Source organism: Coregonus clupeaformis, unplaced genomic scaffold, assembly GCF_020615455.1.
Source record: "Coregonus clupeaformis isolate EN_2021a unplaced genomic scaffold, ASM2061545v1 scaf2329, whole genome shotgun sequence".
NCBI classification, from domain to species: Eukaryota; Metazoa; Chordata; class Actinopteri; order Salmoniformes; family Salmonidae; genus Coregonus; species Coregonus clupeaformis.
In genome coordinates this window covers 25,247-53,114 of record NW_025535783.1, presented here as the reverse complement: position 1 = coordinate 53,114, position 27,868 = coordinate 25,247, and the positions used below count along the sequence as shown (strand labels likewise).

Here is a 27,868-nt window from a genome sequence, read left to right as displayed (position 1 = left end):
TACGGAGAGGAGAGAAGGCTACGGAGAGGAGAGAAGGCTACGGAGAAGAGAGAAGGCTACGGAGAGGAGAGAAGGCTACAGAGAGAAGAGAAGGCTATGGAGAGAAGAGAAGGCTACGGAGAGGAAAGGAGAGGAGGCTACGGAGAGGAAAGGAGAGGAGAGGAGAGAAGGCTACGGAGAGGAGAGAAGGCTACAGAGAGGAAAGAAGGCTACGGAGAGGAGAGAAGGCTACGGAGAGAAGAGAAGGCTATGGAGAGAAGAGAAGGCTACGGAGAGGAAAGGAGAGGAGAGGAGAGAAGGCTACGGAGAGGAGAGAAGACTACGGAGAGGAGAGAAGGCTACGGAGAGGAAAGAAGGCTACGGAGAGGAAAGAAGGCTACGGGAAGGAAAGAAGGCTACGGGAAGGAGAGAAGGCTACAGAGAGGAAAGGAGAGGAGAGGAGAGAAGGCTACGGAGAGGAGAGAAGGCTACGGAGAGGAGAGAAGGCTACGGAGATGAGAGAAGGCTACGGAGATGAGAGAAGGCTACGGAGATGAGAGAAGGCTATGGAGAGAAGAGAAGGCTACGGAGAGAAGAGAAGGCTACGGAGAGGAAAGGAGAGGAGAGCAGAGGAGGCTACGGAGAGGAAAGGAGAGGAGAGGAGAGAAGGCTACGGAGAGGAGAGAAGGCTACAGAGAGGAAAGAAGGCTACGGAGAGGAGAGAAGGCTACGGAGAGAAGAGAAGGCTATGGAGAGAAGAGAAGGCTACGGAGAGGAAAGGAGAGGAGAGGAGGCTATGGAGAGGAGAGAAGTCTACGGAGAGGAGAGAAGGCTACGGAGAGGAAAGAAGGCTACGGGAAGGAGAGAAGGCTACGGGAAGGAGAGAAGGCTACAGAGAGGAAAGGAGAGGAGAGGAGAGAAGGCTACAGAGAGGAAAGAAGTCTACGGAGAGGAGAGAAGGCTACGGAGAGAAGAGAAGGCTACGGAGAGGAGAGAAAGCTACGGAGAGGAGAGAAGGCTACGGAGAAGAGAGAAGGCTACGGAGAGGAGAGAAGGCTACAGAGAGGAAAGAAGGCTATGGAGAGGAGAGAAGGCTACGGAGAGGAAAGGAGAGGTGGCTACGGAGAGGAAAGGAGAGAAGGCTACGGAAAGGAAAGGAGAGAAGGCTACGGAAAGGAGAGAAGGCTACGGAGAGGAAAGGCTACAGAGAGGAGAGAAAGCTACGGAGAGGAGAGAAGGCTACGGAAAGGAGAGAAGGCTACGGAGAGGAAAGGCTACAGAGAGGAGAGAAGGCTACGGAGAGGAGAGAAGGCTACGGAGAGGAAAGGAGAGGAGGCTACGGAGAGGAAAGGAGAGAAGGCTACGGAAAGGAGAGAAGGCTACGGAGAGGAAAGGCTACAGAGAGGAGAGAAAGCTATGGAGAGGAGAGAAGGCTACGGAAAGGAGAGAAGGCTACGGAGAGGAAAGGCTACAGAGAGGAGAGAAGGCTACGGAGAGGAGAGGAGAGAAGGCTACAGAGAGGAGAGAAGGCTACGGAGAGGAGATGCACATCATTATTGACATACATCAGACATCACTAATCCTGTCTCTCTCTCACACACTGAAGTCATTATTGATATCAGGTTTATTGACCCGGTGAGGTCTGAGTGAGGGGTGCATTGTGGGTAAGTGGAGCGTGTAGTCTCGGGGGAGGAGTGGCCTAATGAACACACTGCCAGGTGTGTGTGTGTGTGTGTGTGTGTGTGTGTGTGTGTGTGTGTGTGTGTGTGTGTGTGTGTGTGTGCGTGTGAGCTTGTGGGTTTGTGTGTGTCAACAGCAAGAGATCACTGATAATCCTTAGCATCATGACTCATGGTAGGTGAAGAGATCTTTAAACCATCTTTAAAGTCTTTCCACAGAAAAGGAAGGAGGAGGGAGAGAGAGAGGGGAGGGTGGGAGAGAGGGGGGAGGGTGGGAGAGAGAGAGGGGAAAGAATAACAAGGAGAGAGAAAAGAGAGTGCTAGAGGACAGGTGAGATTAGGTAAAGGGGTGGTGTTCTTTTCATGGTTCCTAATCCCAATCTAATCTGTTTGATTAAGACCCGCCCCTTTACCTAACTCACTTGATAACACCGCTTCCACTCCAGTTCTGTTTTTAGTCGACCAGTAATCGTCAGAGATGCACAAACCACAAGCACATGTCATGTACCACATACTGTTCACACACACAGAGAGATCACTCTACAGTCCTGCCAGGACCTGGGTGTCAGTCCACATGGTGCCGTGTGTGTGTGTGTGTGTATCCTACTCTACAGTGTCATCATGTGTGTGTCTTCTATTTTTAAATACTGGTATTGCCACAAACTGCTATGGTCAAGCAACACATAAATCCATCAGTACTGTTCTCTGTGCCTGACTGTGTCTCTCCTTAGTCAGTCTGAGTTTACAGTAGAAAACAACAACTCCCATAGCCCCCTTCAAATATTCATAAAGCAAGAGAAAAAGAGATAGGGGGCGAGGGTGAAAGATGAAAAGATAGAGAGAAATTATTCAGTATGTTCTCTATTTCTGGAACTTTTATCAGGTCTAAGGGTACATACACACACACACACACACACACACACGGCATTAAGGCTCTATATAGTACATAGAGATGTATGGAAAGATTTACACACACAAAAAAAATACATGATGGAAAAATGTTATTGTATATTGATAAGAACTGCATGCAGAGTGGAGTGGATTGGAGTGGAGTGGAGTGGAGAGAGAGAGAGCGAGAGAGAGAGTAGATGGATTCCCAAGGGGGGAGAGAGAGGTGAAAAAATAACCTTAATTTGCAAGGGCGAGAGCGAGAATAAGAGAGAGATGGAAAGAGGGAGTGTTGATGGCTCTAGAATACCAAGGGAGAAGAAGAAAAAGAAAGAGAAGAGATGAACTATAGAACATTACAGTTAGCAGGTTCCGTTATAGAACGATACAGTTAGCAGGTTCCATTTTAGTACAATACAGTTAGCAGGTTCCATTTTAGTACAATACAGTTAGCAGGTTCCATTACAGTACATTACAGTTAGCAGGCACCATTACAGTACATTACAGTTAGCAGGTTTAGTTATAGTACAATACAGTTAGCAGGTTCCATTACAGTACATTACAGTTAGCAGGTTCCATTATAGTTAGCAGGTTCCGTTACAGTACATTACAGTTAGCAGGTTCCGTTACAGTACATTACAGTTAGCAGGTTCCGTTACAGTCCATTACAGTTAGCAGGTTCCGTTACAGTCCATTACAGTTAGCAGGTTCCGTTACAGTCCATTACAGTTAGCAGGTTCCGTTATAGTACATTACAGTTAGCAGGTTCCATTACAGTTAGCAGGTTCCGTTATAGTACAATACATTACAATTAGCAGGTTCCGTTATAGTACAATACAGTAAGCAGGTTCCATTACAGTACATTACAGTTAGCAGGTTCCGTTACAGTCCATTACAGTTAGCAGGTTCCGTTACAATCCATTACAGTTAGCAGGTTCCGTTACAGTCCATTACAGTTAGCAGGTTCCATTACAGTACATTACAGTTAGCAGGTTCCGTTACAGTCCATTACAGTTAGCAGGTTCCGTTACAGTCCATTACAGTTAGCAGGTTCTGTTACAGTCCATTACAGTTAGCAGGTTCTGTTATAGTACAATACATTACAATTAGCAGGTTCCGTTATAGTACAATACAGTTAGCAGGTTCCATTACAGTACATTACAGTTAGCAGGTTCCGTTACAGTCCATTACAGTTAGCAGGTTCCGTTACAGTCCATTACAGTTAGCAGGTTCCGTTACAGTACATTACAGTTAGCAGGTTCCATTACAGTACATTACAGTTAGCAGGTTCCGTTACAGTCCATTACAGTTAGCAGGTTCCGTTACAGTCCATTACAGTTAGCAGGTTCTGTTACAGTCCATTACAGTTAGCAGGTTCCGTTATAGTACATTGCAGGTTCCGTTACAGTCCATTACAGTTAGCAGGTTCCGTTACAGTCCATTACAGTTAACAGGTTCCGTTACAGTCCATTACAGTTAGCAGGTTCCGTTACAGTACATTACAGTTAGCAGGTTCCGTTATAGTACATTACAGTTAGCAGGTTCCGTTATAGTACATTACAGTTAGCAGGTTCCGTTTTAGTACATTACAGTTAGCAGGTTCCGTTATAGTACATTGCAGGTTCCGTTATAGTACATTACAGTTAGCAGGTTCAGTTCAACTGTGCTGTGAAAAGCTTTTAGTGTAGGCCTTCATGTCTAGCACCAACCAGCTGACGTTAGCTAGGCTAGGCGTTAGGGGTTAAGTTTAGGGTTAAGGTTAAAGGGTTAAAGTACGGGTTAGCTAACATGCTAAGTAGTTGCAAAGTAACTAAAAAGTAGTAAGTAGTTGCAAAGTTGCTAATTAGCTAAAATGCTAAAGTTGTCCGTGATGAAATTCAAACAAACAACTTTTGGGTTGCTAGATGTTAGCGTTATACATCCATCATCCACCCCGACCAACCACCCTACTTTTGTTTTTGACTTAAGTAACCTTTTGTCTTATGTAACCATACCAAACATATCATACTAATTTGAGTATCCCGGATTTACTTGTAATATGCTATGTCTAGTCTATGAGACCAGGCTGCAATTTCACATGTTAAAAAAGAAACACAAAGGGACTATACAAACCAGCACTTTTGGGGGGTTCAAACCGGTTCAGAACTATTTTGCTGGTCGGAACAGTGGAATGGACGAAAAAAATAGTGGTTCTGTTCGGAATGAAGCATGTCGGTTCTAATCCCTGGTTAGTACAGTAGCTACAGTATATTACAGTAGAGCAGTGTATAGTGAGCCTATATGGCAATAGTGTATTACAGTAAACAAGGTTAGCATATAAAATCTAATCATATTTTATTGTTTGTGTACCCAGATTTGCAGATGTTATCACAGGTGCAGCAAAATGTTGGTGTTTCTGGCTTCAACCGTGCAGTAATACCTAGCAATGAAAAAACTAAAAAAGCAGAAGTTTACATACACTAAATTGAGACTGTGCCTTTAAACAGCTTGGAAAATTCCAGAAAACGATGTCATGGCTTTAGAAGCTTCTGATTGGCTAATTGACGTAATTTGAGTCAATTGGAGGTGTACCTGTGGATGTATTTCAAGGCATAACTTCAAACTCAGTGTCACTTTGCTTGACATCATGGGAAAATCAAAAGAAATCAGCCAAGACCTCAGAAAAATAATTGTAGACCTCCACAAGTCTGGTTCATCCTTGGATGCGAAAAGTGCAAATCCATCCCAGAACAACAGCAAAGGACCTTGTGAAGATGCTGGAGGAAACAGGTACAAAAGTATCTATAGCCACAGTAAAATTAGTTCTATATCGACATAACCTGAAAGGCCGCTCAGCAAGGAAGAAGCCACTGCTCCAAAACCGCCATAAAAAAGCCAGACTACGGTTTACAACTGCACATGGGGACAAAGATCGTACTTTTTGGAGAAATGTCCACTGGTCTGAAGAAACAAAAATAGAACTGTTTGGCCATAATGACCATCGTTATGTTTGGAGGAAAAAAGGGGGATGCTTGCAAGCTGAAGAACACCATCCCAACTGTGAAGGACAGGGGTGGCAGCCTCATGCTGTGGGGGTGCTTTGCTGCAGGAGGGACTGGTGCACTTCACAAAATAGATGGCATCATGAGGAAGTCAAATGATGTGGATATATTGAAGCAACATCTCAAGACATCAGTCAGGAAGTTAAAGCTTGGTCGCAAATGGATCTTCCAAATGGACAATGACCCCAAGCATACTTCCAAAGTTGTGGCAAAATGGCTTAAGGACAACAATGTCAAGGTATTGGAGTGGTCATCACAAAACCCTGACCTCAATTCATAGAAGATTTGTGGGCAGAACTGAAAAAGCGTGTGCGAGCAAGGAGGCCTACAAACCTGACTCAGTTACACCAGCTCTGTCAGGAGGAATGGGCCAAAATTCACACAACTTATTGTTGGAAGCTTGTGGAAGGCTACCCAAAACGTTTGACCCAAGTGAAACAATTTAAAGGCAATGCTACCAAATACTAATTGAGTGTATGTAAACTTTTGACCCACTGGGAATGTGATGAAAGAAATAAAAACTGAAATAAATAATTCTCTCTACTATTATTCTGACATTTCACATTCTTAAAATAAAATGGTGATCGTAACTGACCTAAGACATGGAATTTTTACTAGGATTAAATGTCAGGAATTGTGAAAAACTGAGTTTAAATGTATTTGGCTAAGGTGTATGTAAACTTCCGACTTCAACTGTAAATATTAAACAATATCAGAACGAGCAATGTCAGAGAACGGAATATATATATATATACATACATAATGGTGTGTATAGACAGTATGGACAGTAAATGAATAGAAAAGGTGTGTACAGCAGTAGTTATATAGGATGAGCCTTGACTAGAATACAGCATGTAAACATTATTAAAGTGACTAGTGTTCCATGCCTATTTACATTGGGCAGCAGTCTCTAAGGTGCAGGGTAGAGTACCGGGTGGTAGCTGGCTAGTAACAGTGACTAAGTTTCAGGGCAGGGTGCTGGGGCGGAGGCTGGCTAGTGGTGACTGTTAACAGTCTCATGGCCTGGAGATAGAAGCAGTTTCTCAGTCTCTCTGTCCCAGCTTTGATGCACCTGTACGGTCTCCGCCTTCTAGATGGTAGTTGGGTGAACAGGCCGTGGCTCGGGTGGTTGAGGTCTTTGATGATCTTTCTGGCCTTCCTGTGACACCCGGTGTTGTAGATGTCCTGGAGGGCAGGCAGTGTGCCTTTGAATGTTCAAAGGACATTTAAAGTTCAGACAGAAGCTGCTCCTCCGTAGGTATAATTCTCTGGGCCTAATCCATATAAAGCATGTCATAACAAGATGCCCAGCGTGTCAAGTCAAGCCTCCTCCTCCACCCTCTCTCGCTCTCAGTCACTGCTTTCTCCCCACCCGCAAAATTTCAGTCGCATCTCATGCCCACTTTATTTTAAGAATGTGAAATGTCAGAATAATAGTAGAGAGAATGATTTATTTCAGCTTTTATTTATTTCATCACATTCCCAGTGGGTCAGAAGTTTACATACACTCAATTAGTATTAGGTAGCATTGCCTTTAAATTGTTTAACTTGGGTCAAACGTTTTGGGTAGCCTTCCACAAGCTTCCCACAATAAGTTGGGTGCATTTTGGCCCATTCCTCCTGACAGAGCTGGTGTAACTGAGTCAGGTTTGTAGGCCTCCTTGCTCGCACACGCTTTTTCAGTTCTGCCCACAAATGTTCTATAGGATTGAGGTCAGGGCTTTGTGATGGCCACTCCAATACCTTGACTTTGTTGTCCTTAAGGCATTTTGCCACAACTTTGGAAGTATGCTTGGTGTCATTGTCTATTTGGAAGACCCATTTGCGACCAAGCTTTAACTTCCTTACTGATGTCTTGAGATGTTGCTTCAATATATCCACATAATTTTCCTTCCTCATGATGCCATCTATTTTGTGAAGTGCACAAGTCCCTCCTGCAGCAAAGCACCCCCACAGCATGAGGCTGCCAACCCCGTGCTTCATGGTTGGGATGGTGTTCCCCCCTTTCCCTCCAAACATAACGATGGTCATTATGGCCAAACAGTTCTATTTTTGTTTCATCAGACCAGAGGACATTTCTTCAAAAAGTACGATCTTTGTCCTCATGTGCAGTTGTAAACCGTAGTCTGGCTTTTTTATGGCGGTTTTGGAGCAGTGGTTTCTTCCTTGCTGAGCAGGCCTTTCAGGTTATGTCGATATAGGACTTGTTTAACTGTGGATATAGATACTTTTGTACCCGTTTCCTCCAGCATTTTCACAAGGTCCTTTGCTGTTGTTCTGGGATTGATTTTCACTTTCGCACCAAAGTACGTTCATCTCTAGGAGACAGAACTCCTTCCTGAGCGGTATGATGGCTGCGTGGTCCCATGGTGTTTATACTTGCGTACTATTGTTTGTACAGATGAATGTGGTACCTTCAGGCGTTTGGAAATTGCTCCCAAGGATGAACCAGACTTGTGGAGGTCTGCAATATTTATTCTGAGGTCTTGGCTGATTTCTTTTGATTTTCCCATGATGTCAAGCAAAGAGGCACTGAGTTTGAAGGTAGGCCTTGAAATACATCCACAGGTACACCTCCAATTGACTCAAATGATGTCAATTAGCCTATCAGAAGCTTCTAAAGCCATGACATAATTTTCTGGAATTTTCCAAGCTGTTTAAAGGCACAGTCAACTTAGTGTATGTAAACTTCTGACCCACTGGAATTGTGATACAGTGAATTATAAGCGAAATAATCTGTCTGTAAACAATTGTTGGAAAAGTTACTTGTGTCATGCACAAAGTAGATGTCCTAACCGACTTGCCAAAACTATAGTTTGTTAACAAGAAATGTGTGGAATGGTTGAAAAACAAGTTTTAATGACTCCAACCTAAGTGTATGTAAACTTCCGACTTTAACTGTACAACATAAATATACATATTATACCCAAACAGGTGCTGTAGATGTCCTGGAGGGCAGGCAGTGTGCCCCCGATGATGCGTTGGGCAGACCGCACCACCCTCTGGAGAGCCCTGCGGTGCATCTGTAGAAGTTTGTGAGGGTCTTAAGGGCTAAGCAAAATTTCTTCAACCTCCTGAGGTTGCGCCTTCTTCACCACGCTGTCTGTGTGACGGGACCATTTCAGGTTGTCAGGAATGTGCACGCCGAGGAACTTGAAGCTTTTGATCCTCTCCACTGGGTTCAAAAGCTATAGCTACAGTATATTGCAGTAGAGCATTGTATGGTGAGCCTATATGGATATAGTGTATTACAGCAGACACGGTTAGGGTTAGTATAAAGCTACAGTATACTGCAGTAGAGCAGTGAGCCTATATGGCGATAGTGCATTCCTGTAGACAGGCTGAATGTCATCCAGCAAATGAGGCGTTACTTTCAGTCAGAGAGCATTGTCAGCAATAACTGAACTCACATAACTCTCACACACACCCCCCCACACACACACACACGCAAGCACGCGCAGACACACAAATGCATGTGTGCACACACAAACACACATGCACAGGATGCAGCAGTCTCACAGAAACACCTCTTGCGCACTCTCTCTCACAAATGCACAGAAACACACACACGGAAGAGGCTGTCAAACCTTTATCTGTGGCTAACAGTGTTAACCTCTAGCTGACCTCTTTTGTTTATCCAATCAGAGCACACTCTACTCCACATTACAACATGACCTTCACACACACACACACTAGTCCATGATACAGTGCATTCAGAAAGTATTCAGACCCCTTGACTTTTTTCACATTTTTTTACGTTACAGCCTAATTTTCTAAGATTGATTAAGTTGTTTTCCCCCTCAATCTACACACAATACCCCATAATGACAAAGCAAAAAAATAAAAAATTATAATATGCACTGAAATATCACATTTACATACTGTAAGTATTAAGACACTTTACTCAGTACTTTGTTGAAGCACCTTTGGCAGCGATTACAGCCTCAAGTCTTCTTGGGCATGACCCTACAAGCTTGGCACACCTGTATTTGGGGAGTTTCTCCCATTCTTCTTTGCAGATCCTCTCAAGCTCTGTCAGGTTGGATGGGGAGCGTCGCTGCACAGCTATTTTCAGGTCTCTCCAAAGATGTTCGATCGGGTTCAAGTACAGGCTCTGGCTGGGCCACTCAAGGACATTCAGAGACTTGTCCCGAAGCCACTCCTGCATTGTCTTGGCTGTGTGCATAGGGTTGTTCTCCTGTTGGAAGGTGAACCTTTGCCCCAGTCTGAGGTCCTGAGCGCTCTGGAGCAGGTTTTCATCAAGGATCGCTCTGTACTTTGCTCCGTTCATCTTTCCCTCGATCCTGACTAGTCTCCCAGTCCATGTGCTGAAAAACATCCCCACAGCATGATGCTGCCACCACCATTCTTCACCGTAGGGATGGTATTGGCCAGGTGATGAGCGATGCCTGGTTTCCTCCAGATGTGACGCTTGGCATTCAGGCCAAAGAGTTCAATTTTGGTTTCATCAGGCCAGATAATCTTGTTTTTCATGGTCTGAGAGTCCTTTAGGTGCCTTTTGGCAAACTCCAAGTGGGCTGTCATGTGCATTTTACTGAGGAGGGGCTTCCATCTGATTGGTGGAGTGCTGCAGAGACGGTTGTCCTTCTGGAAGGTTCTCCCATCTCCACAGAGGAACTCTGGAGCTCTGTCAGAGACCATCGGGTTCTTGGTCACCTCCCTGACAAAGGCACTTCTCCCCCAATTGCTCAGTTTGGCCGGGCGGCCAGCTCTAGGAAGAGTCTTGGTGGTTCAAAACTTCTTCCATTTAAGAATGATGGAGGCCACGGTGTTCTTGGGGACCTTCAATGCTGCTGAATTATTTTGGTACCCTTCCCCAGATCTGTGCCTCAACACAATCCTGTCTCGGAGCGCTACGGACAATTCCTTTCGACCTCACGGCTTTGTTTTTGCTCTGACATGCACTGTCAACTGTGGGACCTTATTTAGACAGGTGTGTGCCTTTGCAAATCATGTCCAATCAATTGAATTTACCACAGGTGGACTACAATCAATTGTTGAAAAATCTCAAGGATGATCAATGGAAACAGGATCCACCTGAGCTCAATTTTGGGTGTCATAGCAAAAGGTCTTAATACTTATGTAAATAAGGTATTTCTGTTTTTTATTTGTAATAAAATGTGCAACATTTTCTAAAAACCTGTTTTCGCTTTGTCATTATGGGGTAATGTGTGTAGTTTGATGAGGAAAACAATTAATTTAATCAATTTTAGAATAAGGCTGTGACGTAACAAAATGTGGAAAAAGTGAAGGGGTCTGAATACTTTCCGAATGCACTGTACTCAAACATGAACACTAGTGATGGGGGAAAAATATTGATACAGTTACATAATCGGGATATTATTTTTGACGGAATATCGTATCGTTTTGACAATATAGCAATACTATTTTTGCGCTAGTTGGCTGTACCTGCACCAAAACTCCAGTATTCTACCTTCATAGCTCGTTCTCCATCTTCTTTTTAAATATGGAGCCAATTTGTTTTCAGAACTTTTATTTCCATGACTTTTATTTTGTTTTCTCATGGCTCTCTCGTCTCTCTGCAGCAGACATATAGTGAGCAATATGTTTGGAACATCGGATTGCAATCAAATCACAGTATCGAATCGCAATACATATAGATTCGTGAGAATCGCAATACATATCGTATTGGCACCTAAGTATCGTGATAATATCATATCGTGAGGTCCCTGGCAATTCCCATCCCTAATGAACATGGTTGAACAACATATACAAAGATGCATCTATAAAGGAATTACTTCACAGGAGAGGAAAGGAAAGGAAAGGAAAGGAAAGGAAAGGAGAGGAGGTTTGGACACAAAGATAGTGACACTTGGGCACACACTGGAGCAACTGAGACCCCAAACCACCATTACGCCAATCAAACATAAACCACTGACAGAGGCAGACACGGGAAATCGCTCAGTCATATCCTGTGTCCTGAACATACATCCCTCTGCAACTTGTCAGATACAACAGACTGTTTCCTACTGATAGAGATAGGGGGGGAGAGAGGGAGACCGGGAGAGAGAGAAAGAAAGTCTTACCTTGTACACCTGTCCGTAGGTTCCATTGCCAACCAACTCCACCAGCTCAAAGATGCCTGCCGGGTCCTAAAGAGAGACAGATTTGGAGTCACAGAGCGTACAGACATTTAGCTTGAAGCTAGCAGTTATAGAGGTATTAGCTTGATGCTAGCCCCCAGTCATAGGCTATAGACCGTTAGCGTGATGCTAGCCCCCAGACATAGGCTTTAGACCGTTAGCTTGATGCTAGTCCCCACCCCAGACATATTAACTGTTATCTTGATGCTAGCACAGATAGACAGTTAGCTTGATGCCAGCCCCAAAACATATAGACCATTAGCTTGATGCTAGCCCCCAGAGATAAGCTACAGACAGTTAGCTTGAAGCTAGCTGATGCTAATAGACTGCTACTGTCGATTGCTAGCTAAAGTGGCTGCATAATGGTTAGCTTATTAGACAGTAGAGTTAGAAGAGGAGCCGCCAGACCACAGCAGAGAACCCAGTGACCTCTCACACACACACACACACACACACACACACACACACACACACACACCTCCCTATTTGCTGTGTTGCTAAGGCATTCCAACAATAGCTGGAATTCAACTCCCCCTCCCTAGCCCTCACTCTCTCTTTCACTCTCTTTCTCTCACTCCAACTCTCTCTTTCTCCATTCATCTCCAGCCAGCGTCGATATACAGTGGGGAGAACAAGTATTTGATACACTGCCGATTTTGCAGGTTTTCCTAGTTACAAAGCATGTAGAGGTCTGTAATATTTATCTTAGGTACACTTCAACTGTGAGAGGCGGAATCTAAAACAAAAATCCAGAAAATCACATTGTATGATTTTTAAGTAATTAATTTGCATTTTATTGCATGACATAAGTATTTGATCACCTACCAACCAGTAAGAATTCCGGCTCTCACAGATCTGTTAGTTTTTCTTTAAGAAGCCCTCCTGTTCTCCACTCATTACCTGTATTAACTGCACCTGTTTGAACTCGTTACCTGTATAAAAGACACCTGTCCACACACTCAATCAAACAGACTCCAACCTCTCCACAATGGCCAAGACCAGAGAGCTGTGTAAGGACATCAGGGATAAAATTGTAGACCTGCACAAGGCTGGGATGGGCTACAGGACAATAGGCAAGCAGCTTGGTGAGAAGGCAACAACTGTTGGCGCAATTATTAGAAAATGGAAGAAGTTCAAGATGACGGTCAATCACCCTCGGTCTGGGGCTCCATGCAAGATCTCACCTCGTGGGGCATCAATGATCATGAAGAAGGTGAGGGATCAGCCCAGAACTACACGGCAGGCCCTGGTCAATGACCTGAAGAGAGCTGGGACCACAGTCTCAAAGAAAACCATTAGTAACACACTACGCCGTCATGGATTAAAATCCTGCAGCGCACGCAAGGTCCCCCTGCTCAAGCCAGCGCATGTCCAGGCCCATCTGAAGTTTGCCAATGACCATCTGGATGATCCAGAGGAGGAATGGGAGAAGGTCATGTGGTCTTATGAGACAAAAATCGAGTTTTTTGGTCTAAACTCCACTCGCCGTGTTTGGAGGAAGAAGAAGGATGAGTACAACCCCAAGAACACCATCCCAACCGTGAAGCATGGAGGTGGAAACATCATTCTTTGGGGATGCTTTTCTGCAAAGGGGACAGGACGACTGCACCGTATTGAGGGGAGGATGGATGGGGCCATGTATCGCGAGATCTTGGCCAACAACCTCCTTCCCTCAGTAAGAGCATTGAAGATGGGTCGTGGCTGGGTCTTCCAGCATGACAACGACCCGAAACACACAGCCAGGGCAACTAAGGAGTGGCTCCGTAAGAAGCATCTCAAGGTCCTGGAGTGGCCTAGCCAGTCTCCAGACCTGAACCCAATAGAAAATCTTTGGAGGGAGCTGAAAGTCCGTATTGTCCAGCGACAGCCCCGAAACCTGAAGGATCTGGAGAAGGTCTGTATGGAGGAGTGGGCCAAAATCCCTGCTGCAGTGTGTGCAAACCTGGTCAAGACCTACAGGAAACGTATGATCTCTGTAATTGCAAACAAAGGTTTCTGTGCCAAATATTAAGTTCTGTTTTTCTGATGTATCAAATACTTATGTCATGCAATAAAATGCAAATGAATTACTTAAAAATCATACAATGTGATTTTCTGGATTTTTGTTTTAGATTCCGTCTCTCACAGTTGAAGTGTACCTATGATAAAAATTACAGACCTCTACATGCTTTGGAAGTAGGAAAACCTGCAAAATCAGCAGTGTATCAAATACTTGTTCTCCCCACTATGTATCTCTCTCAGTTTCATTCTCTCGTTCTCTCTCATTCCAGCCCCTCTGAGAAATGCTATGGCACTCTCATACTCTCTTTTATTATCTCTTTCTATCCATCACTCTCTCATTCCAACAGTCTTGAGCCTTTTGGCTATGGTGCTTTGACTACCTTTTACTCTCTCTCTCTCTCCCTCTCCCATTCCAGCAGTATCTAAGCCCCAGTGGCACTTCTACCCTCTTTTATGTTCCCTCTCTCGCCATCTCCTCATCTTTCCTTCCCTCCTGTGGTACCATGAGAAACACAGACACACTCACTCTTCTAAACAAGCCCACACAAGGGTTAGTGATCAAGTGTGTCTAAGAGAGTGTGTGTGTGTGTGTGTGAACAGAGTAAAACAGAGTGTTTTTGCTGCTCCAGTTCATTCATTTCCTCAGGCTAACTGATAGAAAATACTCCAATATCATGACTATTTAATACAACAGAATGTGTGTGATTATTAGATTACAAGAGGTTACTGGATGATGGGGGTCACGCTGTAACTGGTCATATCTAAACAACCACTGTCATGAGAGAAGGACTCTACTGTATTGGATGACACACACACACACACACACACACACACCGTTGTTTTCTCTGTTGCCGAATCTTATTCTCTGTTTAGCTCCTCGCGAGGCCTTGTATACATTCTTCAATCTCTATGGCTCTAAACTGTGTGTGTGTCTATGTATGTTTGTGTGTGTGTGTGTGTGGTCAGTGCTGTCCTGCTGATCTGTTGTCTGTTAATGTCATCAGCTGACTGCCTGGCTTCTGACTGTGCATGTGTGTGTGTGTGTATGTGTGCATGTGTGTGTGTGTGTGTGTGCTGTATCACCAGTTCTCTGACCAGTTCTCAGTCAGGGTTTCCCAACACAACCACACACACACACACTTGTCTGTCCAGTGGTTCCTAGCCCAGTCTAGCCAGTGACCCACTAACCAGTGGATTAATGTCTGTGACTGACTGGTGGAGAACTGTTATCCAACCTGGCAACCTAATCATGCTACTGTACAGCTCAGTTCTAGACTTGCTCTGTCCAACCTGGCAACCTCAACATGCTACTGTAGAGTTCAGCTATAGACTGGCTCTGCCCTCTACCAACATGGCAACCCTGGCTCTGCCCTCAGCCTTACCATGACACCTACCCAATCCGGCACAGTACTATGTTGTTTACTATGTCATATTGTGAGTTCTGTTATGTATTGAGGATTCATCAATAAACTGTCTATCATCCTTTATACTAGTCTGTTTACCTGTCTGTGGGTCATATGGCATTAGCTTACATCTCTACACAGTAACTGACCACACACACACAAAGCAAACGCACACACACCATCTTGCAGAGTAGATGTATCCATTCATGCAGTGTGTGTGTGTTTGTGTTTGTGTGTGTGGCTCAGGGTAAACAAAAGAACCAGAGCGTGCAGCAAAAGCCACGGTAGCCTACAGCCCCAGTACACACTCTTAGAAATAAAGGTGCCAACTAGAACCATAAAGAGTTCTTCGGCTGTCCCCATAGGAGAACCCTTTGAAAAACCACTTTTGGTTCCAGGTAGAACCCTTTTGGGTTCCATGTAGAACCCTTTCCACCAAAAGAGTTCTACCTAGAACCAAAAAGGGTTCTAACTGGAACCAAAAAGAGTTATCCTATGGGGATAGCCACAGAACACATTTGGAACACTTTTTTCTAAGAGTGCACAGACAACACAGTCTACAGGGAGCCTAGCCACTAGCATTATTGGCTTAGCATCTACACTGATAGTTATTCCAACATATAACCATATTGGCATAGGCAATATATCAAGGTAATGTAATATAGGCAATATATCAAGGTAATGTAATATAGGCAATATATCAAGGTAATGTAATATAGGCAATATATCACATATAAATAGATACAATGTGATTATTTAATATGATCCTCTGTAGAGAGGACTCTCTCTACCCGTGTTTAACAGTGAGTGGCATTTGTTGTTCACACACACACACACACACACACACACACACACACACACACACACACACAGTGAGTGACATTTGTTGTTCACTCACACACTGTATGCATGGAGTAAATGCCCATGAAGGCTATCAGGCTGTTTTCATAGACCCACATCACCATTCTCTTTGTGTGTGTGTGTGGTATGTGGAAATATGTAGGCTACATTCCACCGCGGACTGGCTCAATGAAAGCGACATATTCAGACCAAAAAGCCGAGACCACCAAAGCAAATCCCTCTCTGTCACACTCCCCCCCAACCAACCCTCTCTCAAACCATTACATGGCTATTCTGTCATGCTATTTCATATCTAACCTTTGTTTATCTAGGTTAGTCATTAGTAAATCAGTAGAAAGAGAAAAACTTGGTTGACGTTTTTCCACTGAGTATGTTTATCTTTTGTGTTACATTATATAACCACCTGCTATAAGGCTATTAACAGTGTGGTCCTCTGTAGCTCAGCTGGTCCGCGGATGTCGATCCCCGGGACCACCCATACACAAATGTATGCACGCAGATGTAAGTCGCTTGGAACGTCTGCTATGGCATATTATAAGTCTATAAGGCCTGCATAATTCGATATTTGGATATGTTTTGCTCATGCACAAACATCGGTAGGCCAGTCTGCCATGTTGGTGGCTGTAGAGAGGGATGGGGAATTTGACCCATTTTAGAAGCGTTGTCTCACACAGAGAGAGAGAGAGAGCGAGAGACAGAGTAGTAGCCATCTCTGATATTGAAACACAGATACATGATGTAGACCCGGCTTTATCTTACCCGTAGAGCAGACAGGTCGATCTCATCCAGACTCCGGGCAGGGGAATCAGTCGCCATGATTAAAATAAAATATTTAAAAAATCACCAGAATCAGAAATCATCCAGACAACGAGACCACGGAGAAAATGCCCTTGGCCACCGCTATAGGCTGCCCTCTTCGGCGGGGAAACAAGCCTGCCTACCTCTCTCTCACCGATAAGCGATGGAGAGATGGCGACTGAGAACGAAAGACAGAAAATAAAAAAGAGAATATATCCCAGTTCGTCAGTAGGTTTGGAGGTGACCGACGTTAAAAAACGGTGCTAGAGCAGAGATGCTGGTGTGTGAGTATAACGGACGTGAACATAATCAGCAGCACCGAATCCATGTTTGTAGGTTCAACCGACAGAGCGAGAACTCAAGGTTTGGTTTGCTGGCTGCTGCTCTCGAGCTTTGTCAATCAAAGACAACGCGGGCGGGGCAAATATGTAAATCACGCCCACTCCAGAGGATTTTCCAATTAAATGTATTTCAAACGACCAAAGAAGTTTCCAGAGTTGCACATCCCTGACACCGGGTGTGGTAACTGGTATGTCTAAAGTTTAGTAATGATGTTAGGTACAGTGGGACTTTTTGTAAAAGGGATTTATAAATGAAAACATAGCAATGTGTCAAACTACATGACATCAAAGAGGGCCAATCAACTTTCTGGTAGAGAATTCAGTGATGAGTACTAAAATTGTTGCCCCTAATAAAGCGCAGAGTGCTATGATAAACGGCATCTAACGGATTTAGTGAAGTGGCAGCTGTGTTCAAATACAGTGCATTCGGAAAGTATTCAGGCACCTTGACTTGTTCCACATTTTGTTAAGTTACAGCCTTATTCTAAAATTGATTAAATTGTTTTTCTTCCTCATCAATCTACACACAATACCCCATAATGACAAAGCAAAAACCGGTTTTTAGAAATATTTGCAAATTTAAATAAAACACGGAAATATCACATTTAAGTATTCAGACCCTTTGCTCAGTACTTTGTTGAAGCACCTTTAGCAGCGATTACATCCTTGAGTCTTCTTGGGTATGACGCTACAAGCTTGGCACACCTGTATTTGGGGAGTTTCTCCCATTCTTCTCTGCAGAGTCTCCCAAGCTCTGTTGGTTGAATGGGCAGCATCGCTGCACAGCTATTTTCCGGTCTCTCCAGAGATGTTCGATTGGGTTCAAGTCCGGGCTTTGGCTTGGCCACTCAAGGACATTCAGAGACTTGTCCCGAAGCCACTCCTGCGTTGTCTTGGATGTGTGCTTAGGGTCGTTGTCCTGTTGGAAGGTGAACCTTCGCCCCAGTCTGAGGTCCTGAGCGCTCTGGAGCAGGTTTTCATCAAGGATCGCTCTGTACTTTCCCTCGATCCTGACAAGTATCCCAGTACCTGCAGCTGAAAAACCTCCTCACAACATGATGCTCCCGCCATCCCTGATACCGGATGTGGTAACTGGTATGTCTAAAGTTTAGTAATGATGTTAGGTACAGTGGGACTTTTTAAAAGAAAATATCAAATCATGACATCAAAGAGGGCCAATCAACTTTCTGGTAGAGAATTCATAATTATACTAAAATTTTGCCCCTAATAAGGTGCAGTGTCTTTTAATTTCGGAAAGTATTCAGACACCTTGACTTTTTCCACATTTTGTTAAGTTACAGCCTTATTCTAAAATTGATTAAATTGTTTTTCTTCCTCATCAATCTACACACAATACCCCGTAATGACAAAGCAAAAACAGGTTTGCATGATGCTCCCACCACCATGCTTCACCGTAGGGATGGTGCCAGGTTTCATCCAGACATGACGCTTGGCATTCAGGCTAAAGATTTCAATCTTGGTCTTAATCAGACCAGAGAATCTTGTTTCTCATGGTTTGAGTCCTTTAGGTGCCTTTTGGCAAACTCCAAGCGGGCTGTCATGTGCCTTTTACCGAGGAGTGACTTATGTCTGGCCACTCTACCATAAAAGCCTGATTGGTGGAGTGCTGCAGAGATGGTTGTCCTTCTGGAAGGTTCTCCCATCTTCACAGAGGAACTCTGGAGCTCTGTCAAAGTGACCATCGGGTTCTTGGTCAGCTCCCTGACCAAGGCCCTTCTCCCCCGATTGCTCAGTTTGGCCGGGCGGCCAGCTCTAGGAAGAGTCTTGGTGGTTGCAAACTACTTCCATTTAAGAATGATGGAGGCCACTGTGTTCTTGGAGACCTTCAATGCTGCAGAAATGTTTTGGTACCCTTCCCCAGATCTGTGCCTCGACACAATCCTGTCTTGGAGCTCTACGGACAATTCCTTCAACCTCATGGCTTTGTATTTGCTCTGACATGCATGTCAACTGTGGGACCTTATATAGACAGGTGTGTGCCTTTCCAAATCATGTCCAGTCAATTGAATTTACCACAGGTGGACTCCAATCAAGTTGTACAAACATCTCAAGGATGATCAATGGAAACAAGATGCACCTGAGCTCAATTTCGAGTCTCATAGCAAAGGGTCTGAATACTTTATACATTTGCAAAAACATCTTTTTTTTTAAATCTAAAAACCTGTTTTCACTTTGTCATTATGGGTCATTGTGTGTAGGTTGATGAGGACATTTTCTTATTTAATCCATTTTAGAATAAGGCTGTAACGTAACAAAATGTGGAAAAAGGGAAGGGGTCTGAATACTTTCCGAAAGCACTGTACATGATGTTGCCATAGTCTAGGACCAATAGGAACGTTGACTGAATAATCTGCTTTCTTCTATTTAGGGAGAGGCAGGACCTATTTCTGTAAAAGAAGCCCATTTTTATTCTCATGAGGAGAGGGTGGAGACACATGCACTGAAAATGTATGCACTCACTAACTGTATGTTGCTCTGGATAAAAGCGTCTGGTAAATGTAATTATAAACATAGTGCTGTGTATAGGAACTAATCAGATGTTGAGATTTTTAATTCAATGTGGCCCATTTTGTTCTTTTTTGTTTTGGTTTATTTGTCCTTTATCCCATTGAGAATAACCATGTGTTTTAGAACAGAGCACTAAAGGCAATATAATAGAGAATATAATATAGATGATTCCTGAGAATAGAACAGAGTAGAGATGTTTTCATTAGAATAGAACAGAGTAGAGATGTTTTCATTAGAATAGAACAGAGTAGAGATGTTTTCATTAGAATAGAACAGAGTAAAGATGTTTTCATTAGAATAGAACAGAGTAGAGATGTTTTCATTAGAATAGAACAGAGTAGATATGTTTCAATAGAACAGAACTGAGATGATTCCTGAGAATAGAACAGAGTAGAGATGTTTTCATTAGAATAGAACAGAGTAGAGATGTTTTCATTAGAATAGAACAGAGTAGAGATGTTTTCATTAGAATAGAACAGAATAGAAATGTTTCAATAGAACAGAACTGAGATGATTCCTGAGAATAGAACAGAGTAGAGATGATTCAATAGAACAGAATATAAATTATTCAATAGAATAGAGTAGAAATGAATAAATAGAACAGAGTAGAAATGTTTCCTGAGAATAGAACAGAGTAGAAATGTTTCCTGAGAATAGAACAGAGTATAAATGTTTCCTGAGAATAGAACAGAGTAGAAATGTTTCCTGAGAATAGAACAGAGTAGAAATGTTTCCTGAGAATAGAACAGTAGAAATGTTTTCTGAGAATAGAACAGAGTAGAGATGTTTCCTGAGAATAGAACAGTAGAAATGTTTCCTGAGAATAGAACAGTAGAAATGTTTGCTGAGAATAGAACAGAGTATAAATGTTTCCTGAGAATAGAACAGAGTATAAATGTTTCCTGAGAATAGAACAGAGTATAAATGTTTTCTGAGAATAGAACAGAGTAGAAATGTTTCCTGAGAATAGAACAGAGTAGAAATGTTTCCTGAGAATAGAACAGAGTAGAAATTTTTTCCTGAGAATAGAACAGAGTAGAAATGTTTCATGAGAATGGAACAGAGTAGAAATGTTTCCTGAGAATAGAACAGAGTATAAATGTTTCCTGAGAATAGAACAGAGTATAAATGTTTTCTGAGAATAGAACAGAGTAGAGATGTTTCCTGAGAATAGAACCGTATAAATGTTTCCTGAGAATAGAACAGTAGAAATGTTTGCTGAGAATAGAACAGAGTAGAAATGTTTCCTGAGAATAGAACAGAGTATAAATGTTTCCTGAGAATAGAACAGAGTATAAATGTTTTCTGAGAATAGAACAGAGTAGAGATGTTTCCTGAGAATAGAACAGTAGAAATGTTTCCTGAGAATAGAACAGTAGAAATGTTTGCTGAGAATAGAACAGAGTAGAAATGTTTCCTGAGAATAGAACAGAGTATAAATGTTTCCTGAGAATAGAACAGAGTAGAGATGTTTCCTGAGAATAGAACAGAGTAGAAATGTTTCCTGAGAATAGAACAGAGTATAGATGTTTCCTGAGAATAGAACAGAGTAGAAATGTTTCCTGAGAATAGAACAGAGTATAAATGTTTCCTGAGAATAGAACAGAGTAGAAATGTTTCCTGAGAATAGAACAGAGTATAAATGTTTCCTGAGAATAGAACAGTAGAAATGTTTCCTGAGAATAGAACAGTAGAAATGTTTGCTGAGAATAGAACAGAGTAGAAATGTTTGCTGAGAATAGAACAGAGTAGAAATGTTTCCTGAGAATAGAACAGAGTATAAATGTTTTCTGAGAATAGAACAGAGTAGAGATGTTTCCTGAGAATAGAACAGTAGAAATGTTTCCTGAGAATAGAACAGTAGAAATGTTTGCTGAGAATAGAACAGAGTAGAAATGTTTCCTGAGAATAGAACAGAGTATAAATGTTTTCTGAGAATAGAACAGAGTAGAGATGTTTCCTGAGAATAGAACAGAGTAGAAATGTTTCCTGAGAATAGAACAGAGTAGAAATGTTTCCTGAGAATAGAACAGAGTAGAAATGTTTCCTGAGAATAGAACAGAGTATAAATGTTTCCTGAGAATAGAACAGAGTAGAAATGTTTCCTGAGAATAGAACAGAGTAGAAATGTTTCCTGAGAATAGAACAGAGTATAAATGTTTCCTGAGAATAGAACAGAGTATAAATGTTTTCTGAGAATAGAACAGAGTAGAGATGTTTCCTGAGAATAGAACAGTAGAAATGTTTCCTGAGAATAGAACAGTAGAAATGTTTGCTGAGAATAGAACAGAGTAGAAATGTTTCCTGAGAATAGAACAGAGTATTAATGTTTCCTGAGAATAGAACAGAGTATAAATGTTTTCTGAGAATAGAACAGAGTAGAGATGTTTCCTGAGAATAGAACAGTATAAATGTTTCCTGAGAATAGAACAGATTAGAGGTGTGTTGTTGTGTTCTATCACTATGACAGAGAAATTCTCTGGAACTATCTGAGTAGGAGATCAGGATTATAAGGATTACGCCAAAACAACACATGCAGAGGAACTAGATTTGTGCTCCATTGGAAGTTTGGATTGTACACTCACTATACCAATAGAAGACATGTTAATAGGACATTTATGAAATCAAACATTTTATAAAAATATATATATATGAAGTTAGTACATTCAAATTAGTTATTACATTATCTAGATAATACCCTATGCAATATGGCTGCCAGGGCCTTCACTCCTAGTGCCACTGATAAGGGGACACTGAGTCAATACATAAAAGTTGTTGTGGCCGAGTGGTTACGGTGATGGACTAGAAGTCCATTGGGATCTTCCAGTGCAGGTTTGAGTCCTGCTGACAATGGTTTTATGTTTTGTCAGCTCCTGGGAAGATCCCTGGCCTCTGCAGATGCTGTCTACCCCCACTATTACCCCCACCACCACCTCCCCCTTTGCTATTTTCACTGTAGGCAGAGAAATACTCTGCAACTGTCTGAGTTAAACCGTCAAGAATCAACGTCACCACAGGATTACACAGATAACAAAAACCCAGATACAGAATGAAATCCCCTGGAATTGCGGACGGTTGGAAGTTTGGAATATACACAGTTAGCCAGAGATTGGCTAGCCTTCCATTCATCCAGAGAAGCCTCCACTCATCCAGGTGAGAAATCTAAAGACAGGTTTATCATGTCTTCCCACGAACTTCTTAGGAACTATTAGTCATTCATACAGTTTAATTAAAAGTGGTATCAAAGCCAATGCCAATGTGTGTGTGTGTGTGTGTGTGTGTGTGTGTGTGTGTGTGTGTGTGTGTGTGTGTGTGTGTGTGTGTGTGTGTGTGTGTGTGAGTGTGAGTGTGTGTGTGGGTGTGTACGTGTGTGGGTGTGGTGTTACAGTGTGTCTGCAGGCATGTGTGCATGTGTGTTTTCCTACATGTGTCATTTTATTCCGATGAATCACCTGAGCATGTCGCGCCCTCTTTCCCCAGAGTGCAACAACAACATACCTTCACATAAAAACAGAGAGAAAGCTAGAAAGAGAATGAGACAGAGACATGGGAGAGAGAGGGGGAGAGAGGGGGGGAGAGAGGGGGGAGAGGGGAGTGAGAGAGGGAGAGAGGGGGGGAGAGAGGGGGAGAGAGGGGGAGAGAGCGGGGGAGAGAGAGGGGGATAGGGGGTTAAAAAAAAACATTATTACCCCAGAGTTTAAATATTTTATCATTGATTCTGGGCTAAATTTCCTGTGTGTGTGTGTGTGTGTGTGTGTGTGTGTGTGTGTATGCTGGAGGGGGTGGGTGTAACATAACATTTGCTACAGTACATGAAATCTGCTCCCATTAATGCCTACTCTATAATTCAAATGTGAAGATGCACAGAAGAAGCCATAACACACACACATACACACACACACACACACATTATTATTCTGTAGCTATGGGTGACATAATATTTCCCCAATACTAACCGTCAGCTTACCAAATCAACCTTCCACTGGCATAGAGTTACTCAAATGAATACAGTTGATGACTCACATATACTATACCATATCCATAAACAGTAGACTGTAGACTGAGTATACAAAACACTAAGGACACCGGCTCATTCCATGACTGATGAATCCAGGTGAAAGCTATGATCCCTTATTGATGTCACTTGTTAAATCCACTTCAATCAGTGTAGATGAAGGGGAGGAGACAGGTTAAAGAAGGATTTTTAAGCCTTGAGACAATTGAGACATGGATTGTGTATGTGTGCCATTCAGAGGGTGAATGGGCAAGACAAAATATTCAAGTGCCTTTGAATGGGGTATGGTAGTAAGTGCCAGGCGCACTGGTTTGAGTGTGTCAAGAACTGCAATCACTGCTGGGTTTTTCACGCTCAACAGTTTCCCTATATGTATAAAGAATGGTCCACCACCCAAAGGACATCCAGCCAACTTGACGCAACTGTGGGAAGCATTGGAGTCAACATGGGCCAGCATCCCTCCGGAATGCTTTCGATACCTTGTAGAGTCCATGCCCTGACTAATTGAGGCTGTTCTGAGGGCAAAAAAGGGGGGTGCAACTCAATATTTAGAAGGTGTTCATAATGTTTTGTGCATAGCTGATGCGTGAAAGTGGAGGGCGCCATCATGTGGTAAGTGTTTCACATGCAATTCGAGTTTGGTAGACAGGGGAGGTGCCTTTGACATGAGCTGAGGAAAACTACCGTTGTCGACAGGATAAGCTGCGGGGAAAAATCGCAATAGATTTCTAGTCCATCGCCTTAACCACTCGGCCACGACTGCACCAACAGTCAGTATCTCCTCCATCTAGGCTATACTAGAAGTAACTTCTGGCTAATTTAACTATTGTAATAACTTTTCATTTATACTATAATAAAGTGTTTAATTCATTTAACTGTCCGTTTATTATTATTGTTATTTAGGTATTATCAAACGCAATATGAAGTTTACTACATTATTACATTGATCAAATTATTTTATCAACAGGTTATTTTTTTACTACCAAGCAGCATGACTCATAATGACTTCCCAGTGACAGACGGGCGCTAAAGTCTTGTCAGAAGTGCGATTCGAACCCACGCCTCCAGGGGAGACTGCGACCTGAACAGAGTTCCTTTGACTGCTCGCCCGTTCTGACTCCAAACGGACTTCACGAGGTCCTAACTTTTAGATTCTTATGTACTCCGACCACCAAAAAAATTAAATAATAAACACCCCGGTAGTCTAATAAAACACTGTAATTGCTCAAACATGCAAACAATGTTCCCATAGATACCACAAAAACAATGATTTCCTGCGAAGCGTCCAGTTACTCAAGTGGTTATCAAACACTATGTTGTTATTCCTGTTTGAAGAGAGGGGAAAGATCCTGGAGATTGAAGTTGTCCTCTGAATTTATTTCGTAGCCTAATGTTCGCTATCTTTTATTGTGAAGTGTGTTGTGATTTTACAAATGCACATGAAATGAAGTTTGATCAATAAAGTTTCACAGGGCAGCCTTTCTTTATCCCTCTCTCTCTTTCTCCCTCTCCTACTCCCTCTCTCTGTCTCTCTCCCTCTCTCTGTCTCTCTCCTACTCTCTCTCTCTCTCTCTCTCTCTCTCTCTCTCTCTCCCTCTCCTATCCCTCTCTCTCTCTCCCTCTCCTACTCCCTCTCTCTGTCTCTCTCCCTCTCTCTGTCTCTCTCCCTCTCCTATCCCTCTCTCTGTCGCTCTCCCTCTCCTACTCCCTCTCTCTCTCTCTCTCTTTCCCTCTCCTACCCCCCCTCTCTCTCTCTCTCTCTCTCTCTCGCTCTCTCGCTCTCTCCCTCTCTCTCTCTCTCTCTCTCTCTCTCTCTCTCTCTCTCTCTCTCTCTCTCTCTCTCTCTCTCCCTCTCCCTCTCCTACTCCCTCTCCCTGTCTCTCTCCCTTTCCTACTCCCTCTCTCTATCTCTCTCCCTCTCCTACTCCCTCTCTCTGTCTCTCTCACTCTCCAACTACCTCTCTCTGTCTCTCTCCCCCCTCTCCTTCTCTCTCTCCCCTCTTTCTCTCATACTGTACCATTTTACATGTTGACATACAGAGAGAGAGACAGAGAGAGAGAAAGAGAGAGAGAGAGAGAAATATATAAATAGAGAGAGAGAGATGTATCATGATATGAAGATCGTTCGACATGTATGCAGATTGACAGATGGCTGGTAAGAATCTCTCTCTCTGTCTCTAGGTTGATCTCTCTGATTGGCCTGTATCTGTTGTGCTATGGAGCCTCTCTCCACTGTAACCTCATTGGCTTTCTCTACCCAGCGTACCTCTCGTAAGTAAAGAGGGCCTAAAAGCGTTAAAAAATATATATATTTCATTATTTCATTAATTAATCCATTAATCACCTGTCCTGTCATCCAATCAGAATCCAGACCATAGAGAGTAAGAAGAAAGATGATGACACTCAGTGGTTGACTACGGATTCTTCAGTGTCACCGAGGCTTTCTCTGACATCTTCCTCTCCTGGTTCCCCTTCTACTACGCTGCCAAGGCACCAAAGTGTGTGTGTGTGTGTGTGCGTGCGAGCGTGTGTGTGTCTGTCTGTGTGTCTGTGAAGGTGTGTGAGTAGTTGGACCTGTTGAGGAAGCAGGCTACACTGTAATGGCACAAACATGCAAACAATGTTCCCATAGTTACCACAAAAACACTGATTTCCTGCAAAGCATCCAGTTACTCAAGTGGTTATCAAACACTATGTTGTTATTCCTGTTTGAAGAGAGGGGAGAGATCCTGGAGATTTGAAAAAATGTTTGTTATCAAATTAAACATGTGCCATTTATGATAGAATGCCAAAATAGATTACAATTTTACACTACCCAAAAGGCACTTTTTGTGGATTGACACTTTTAATTATTTCTCAGTGGTGAGGAAATCAGAAATGCAAACATAGATTTTCTTTGATTGATTCATTGTGAGGAGGTGTGAATGAAGGAGTCAGGCGCAGGAGGTAAAACACCAAAATCCAGAGTTTATTCCGTTTACATCAATAAAACGCACCAAGTATCAAAACGAAACTATCACAAGGGAAATATTCCACCTTGGCAATATAATAATAATATGCCATTTTGCAGACGCTTTCATCCAAAGCGACTTACAGTCATGCGTGCATACATTTTTTGTGTATGGGTGGTCCCGGGGATCGAACCCACTACCTTGGCATTACAAGCGCTGTGCTCTACCAGCTGAGCTACAGAGGTAGAGCACGGCAATAACAAATGGAAGAGTAGCTCAACCGAGCTACTCGCTCTCACAAAGAAACAATCACTCACAAAGACAAGGGGAACAGAGGGAACACTTATACACATACTAATTAGGGGAATGAGCACCAGGTGTGTGTGATTGACAAGACAAGACATGACAAGTGGAGTGATGAGAATGGGATCGGCAGTAGCTAGTAAGCCGGTGACGACGAACGCCGAAACCTGCCCGAACAAGGAGGGGAGGCAGCCTCGGCGGAAGTCGTGACATTCATTGACTCATTTAATATATTTAAACATTTAAATAAACATGTAATATCTAGAAATTCATTTTCATTATCCCCCATGTAGACATAATTGTTTTGACCTGAGATTCAGCAGATGAATACATCTGACTCTTTCAGGTTGTTATTAACACCACCCATAAGGTTTGCACCGCAGCGATGAGCGTGAGATATGGCTTGACAACGTAATTAGGAGTACAGCGACATCTTCCATTCCTGGATTGAGGTAAGTTTTCAAGCCATGTCTCTCACGCTCGTCACTGCGGTACAAATATTATGGGTGGTTTTCGTTTCAACCTGAGAGAGTCAGATGTATTTACTGCTTAATCTCAGGTCAAAGCAATTCTGGCTGCATTTCTGAGTGCATGTAATTCAGTTTCACTGACATATAGTGGGGAAAAAAAGTATTTAGTCAGCCACCAATTGTGCAAGTTCTCCCACTTAAAAAGATGAGAGAGGCCTGTAATTTTCATCATAGGTACACGTCAACTATGACAGACAAAATGAGAAAAAGAAATCCAGAAAATCACATTGTAGGATTTTTTATGAATTTATTTGCAAATTATGGTGGAAAATAAGTATTTGGTCAATAACAAAAGTTTCTCAATACTTTGTTGTATACCCTTTGTTTACAATGACACAGGTCAAATGTTTTCTGTAAGTCTTCACAAGGTTTTCACACACTGTTGCTGGTATTTTGGCCCATTCCTCCATGCAGATCTCCTCTA

The 27,868-nt window shown here is 42.8% G+C and overlaps 1 protein-coding gene across 11 annotated transcripts in view; it reads right to left on the bottom strand.

Annotated features, from left to right (window-relative positions):
• Positions 1-17,152, bottom strand: part of LOC121587445 (TRAF2 and NCK-interacting protein kinase-like) — a 39,822-nt gene extending 22,670 nt beyond the window's left edge. For all 11 annotated transcript variants that reach the window (XM_045219375.1, XM_045219376.1, XM_045219377.1 and 8 more), the window contains exons 1-2: positions 16,737-17,152; positions 11,656-11,721 (exon numbers count right to left, since the gene is read on the bottom strand). In XM_045219375.1, coding sequence (XP_045075310.1) covers positions 11,656-11,721; positions 16,737-16,793 — 123 coding nt within the window. In that variant the 5' untranslated portion in view covers positions 16,794-17,152. The remainder of the gene's footprint in view (positions 1-11,655; positions 11,722-16,736) is intronic.
• Between the last annotated feature and the right edge of the window lie 10,716 nt (positions 17,153-27,868).